Source organism: Alligator sinensis, unplaced genomic scaffold (assembly GCF_000455745.1).
Source record: "Alligator sinensis unplaced genomic scaffold, ASM45574v1 scaffold890_1, whole genome shotgun sequence".
Taxonomy (NCBI): domain Eukaryota; kingdom Metazoa; phylum Chordata; order Crocodylia; family Alligatoridae; genus Alligator; species Alligator sinensis.
The window spans coordinates 459,528-462,311 of record NW_005842948.1 but is presented as its reverse complement, the minus strand read 5'-3'; the positions used below and the strand labels follow the sequence as shown (position 1 = coordinate 462,311).

Below are 2,784 nucleotides of genomic sequence, written 5' to 3'. Positions count from 1 at the left end.
CCTATGGTGGAAGGGGACCTTCCCCACGCCAAAGTGACAGCCGAGGGGGCGGTTGTGTCGCTGGAGACCCCCGAGGTGCAGGTGAAAGCCAAGGTGCCAGACACTGAAGCCGACGTCTCCAGCTGGAAAGTGGAAATGCCATCTCTGAAAATGCCCAAAATGCCAAAAGCTGACATCAAAGGCCCGAAGATGGACGTCAGCCGGCCATCGGTGGACGTCAGTCTGCCAAAAGTCGATGTGGAGGTTGGAGGGCTGGAAGTTGCTGCTGGGAAGATGGAGGTCGAAGGTGAAATCAAAGCGGGCGAGAAAGAGGCCAAAGGCAAAGACAGCAAGTTCAAAATGCCCAAATTTGGCATGCCTTCCTTTGGGTGGTCCAGCTCCAAAGAGGCCCGGGTGGGAGCAGCCGATGTGGAGGTGAGTCTCACCGGGCCCCAGGTGACCATACCAGCATCCAGCGTGGAACGAGAGGTTAGCGCGCCTGCCGCTGAGATCCAGGCTCCCAGTGTGGACCTCGACATTGGGGTGTCTGCCAGCAAAGAGGGAGAGAAGGGGAAAATGAGGATGCCAAGCGTGACGCTTGCCCAGGTGAAGATGCCACACATGCAGGTCAGCCTGCCAAAGGCCGAGGCTGATGTTTCACTTCCCGACACCCAAACTGAAATGAAAGGGGGAGACCTAGCAGTGAAGGTCCCAGCTGCAGAAGGCAGCATCGACATCCCTGCAGGGATAGCCGAGGGAACGGGAATTAAAATCCACATGCCAAAAGTCAAGATGCCTAGTATGGGATTCTCCAAACCTGACATCAAACCAACCAAACTAGACGTGGACATCACCTTACCCAAAATCGACCTCACCCTGCCCACCTGTGAGTTCAGCCTTCCCCAAGGGGACCTGAAAGCGGGCCCCGTGCACAGCGATTTCAGCATCACCACGCCAGATGTGAAGGCTCCTGCACTGGAAGGCAGCCTGGATGTGAAGACGCCCCAGATTGATGCCGAAGCGCTATCTGCCCAAATTGCAGTGGGTGGAACTGAGCTGGACACTGGAGGCCTGAAAGAGAAGATTAAGATGCCAAAATTTGACAAGCCAAAGTTTGAAGTTTCCCTCCCCAAGGGGCACGTGCCAGAAGGCAAGATCAGCCTTCCTATGGTGGAAGGGGACCTTCCCCACGCCAAAGTGACAGCCGAGGGTGCGGTCGTGTCGCTGGAGACCTGCGAGGTCCAGGTAAAACCCAAAGTGCCAGACACCGAAGCCGACATCTCCAGCTGGAAAGTGCAAATGCCATTCCAGAAAATGCCCCAAATGCCAAAAGCTGACATCAAAGGCCCAAAGATGGATGTCAGCCTGCCATCGGTGGACGTCACTCTGCCAAACGTCGATGTGGAGATTGGAGGACTGGAAGTTGCTGCTGGGAAGATGGAGGTCGAAGGTAAAATGAAAGTCGGTAAGAAAGAGGCCAAAGGCAAAGACAGCAAGTTCAGAATGCCTTTTGGGTGGTCCACTTCCAAAGAGGCCCAGATTGGAGCAGCCGATGTGGAGGTGAGCCTCACCGGGCCCCAGGTGACCTTGCCAACAGCCAGCGTGGAAGGAGAGGTCAGTGCACCTGCCGCTGAGATCCAGGCTCCCTGTGTGGACCTCGACATTGCCAGCAAAGAGGGAGAGAAGGGGAAAATGAAGATACCAAGCGTGACGCTTCCCAAGGTGAAGATGCCACACATGGAGGTCAGCCTCCCTAAGTCCGAGGCTGATGTTTCACTTCCCGACACCCAAGCTGAGATGAAAGGCGGAGACTTAGCAGTGAAGGTCCCAGCTGCAGAAGGCAGCATCGACATACCTGCAGGCAAAGCCGTGGGCACAGGGATAAAAATGCACATGCCAAAAGTCAAGATGCCTAGTATGGGATTCTCCAAACCTGACATCAAAGCGCCCAAACTCGACATGGATGTCACCTTACCCAAAGTCGACGTCACCCTGCCCAAATGCGAGGTCAGCGTTCCCCAAGCAGACCTGAAGGCGGGACCTGTGGACGGTGATATGAGCATCACTGCACCGGAAGTGAAGGCTAAATTTGACAAGCCAAAGTTTGGAGTTTCCCTTCCCAAAGAGCCTGTGCCAGAAGGCAAGTTCAGCCTGCCTATGGTGGAAGAGGACCTTCCCCATTCCAAAGTGACAGCTGAGGGGGCGGTCGTGTCACTGGAGACCCCCAAGGTCCAGGTGAAAGCCGAGGTGCCAGACACCGAAGCCGACATCTCCAGCTGGAAAGTGCAAATGCCATCCCTTAAAATGCCCAAAATGCCAAAAGCTGAACTCAAAGGCCCAAAGATGGACGTCAGCCTGCCATCGGTGGACGTCAGTCTGCCAAAGGTCGATGGGGTTGGAGGGCTTGAAGTTGCTGATGGGAAGATGGACGTCGAAGGTAAAATCAAAGGGGGTGAAAAAGAGGCCAAAGGCAAAGACAGCAAGTTCAAAATGCCCAAATTCGGCATGCCTTCCTTTGGGTGGTCCACTTCCAAAGAGGCCCAGATGGGAGCAGCCGATGTGGAGGTGAGCCTCACCGGGCCCCAGGTGACCTTGCCGACAGCCAGCGTGGAAGAAGAGGCCAGCACGCCTCCCACTGATATCCAGGCTCCCGGTTTGGACCTCGAGATTGGGGTGTCTGCCAGCAAAGAGGGGGAGAAGGGGAAAATGAAGATGCCAAGCATGCCGGTTCCCAAGGTGAAGATGCCACACATGCAGGTCAGCCTGCCGAAGGCCGAGGCTGATGTTTCACTTCCCGACACCCCA

General features: G+C 55.7%; 1 protein-coding gene across 1 annotated transcript in view; it reads left to right on the top strand.

Moving 5' to 3' along the window:
- The window catches only part of LOC102374025 (protein AHNAK2), a 71,197-nt gene that overhangs the window by 50,921 nt on the left and 17,492 nt on the right, over positions 1-2,784 (top strand). The window contains 1 exon segment of the mRNA XM_025192610.1: positions 1-2,763. Within this exon segment, the coding sequence (XP_025048395.1) occupies positions 1-2,763 (2,763 nt within the window).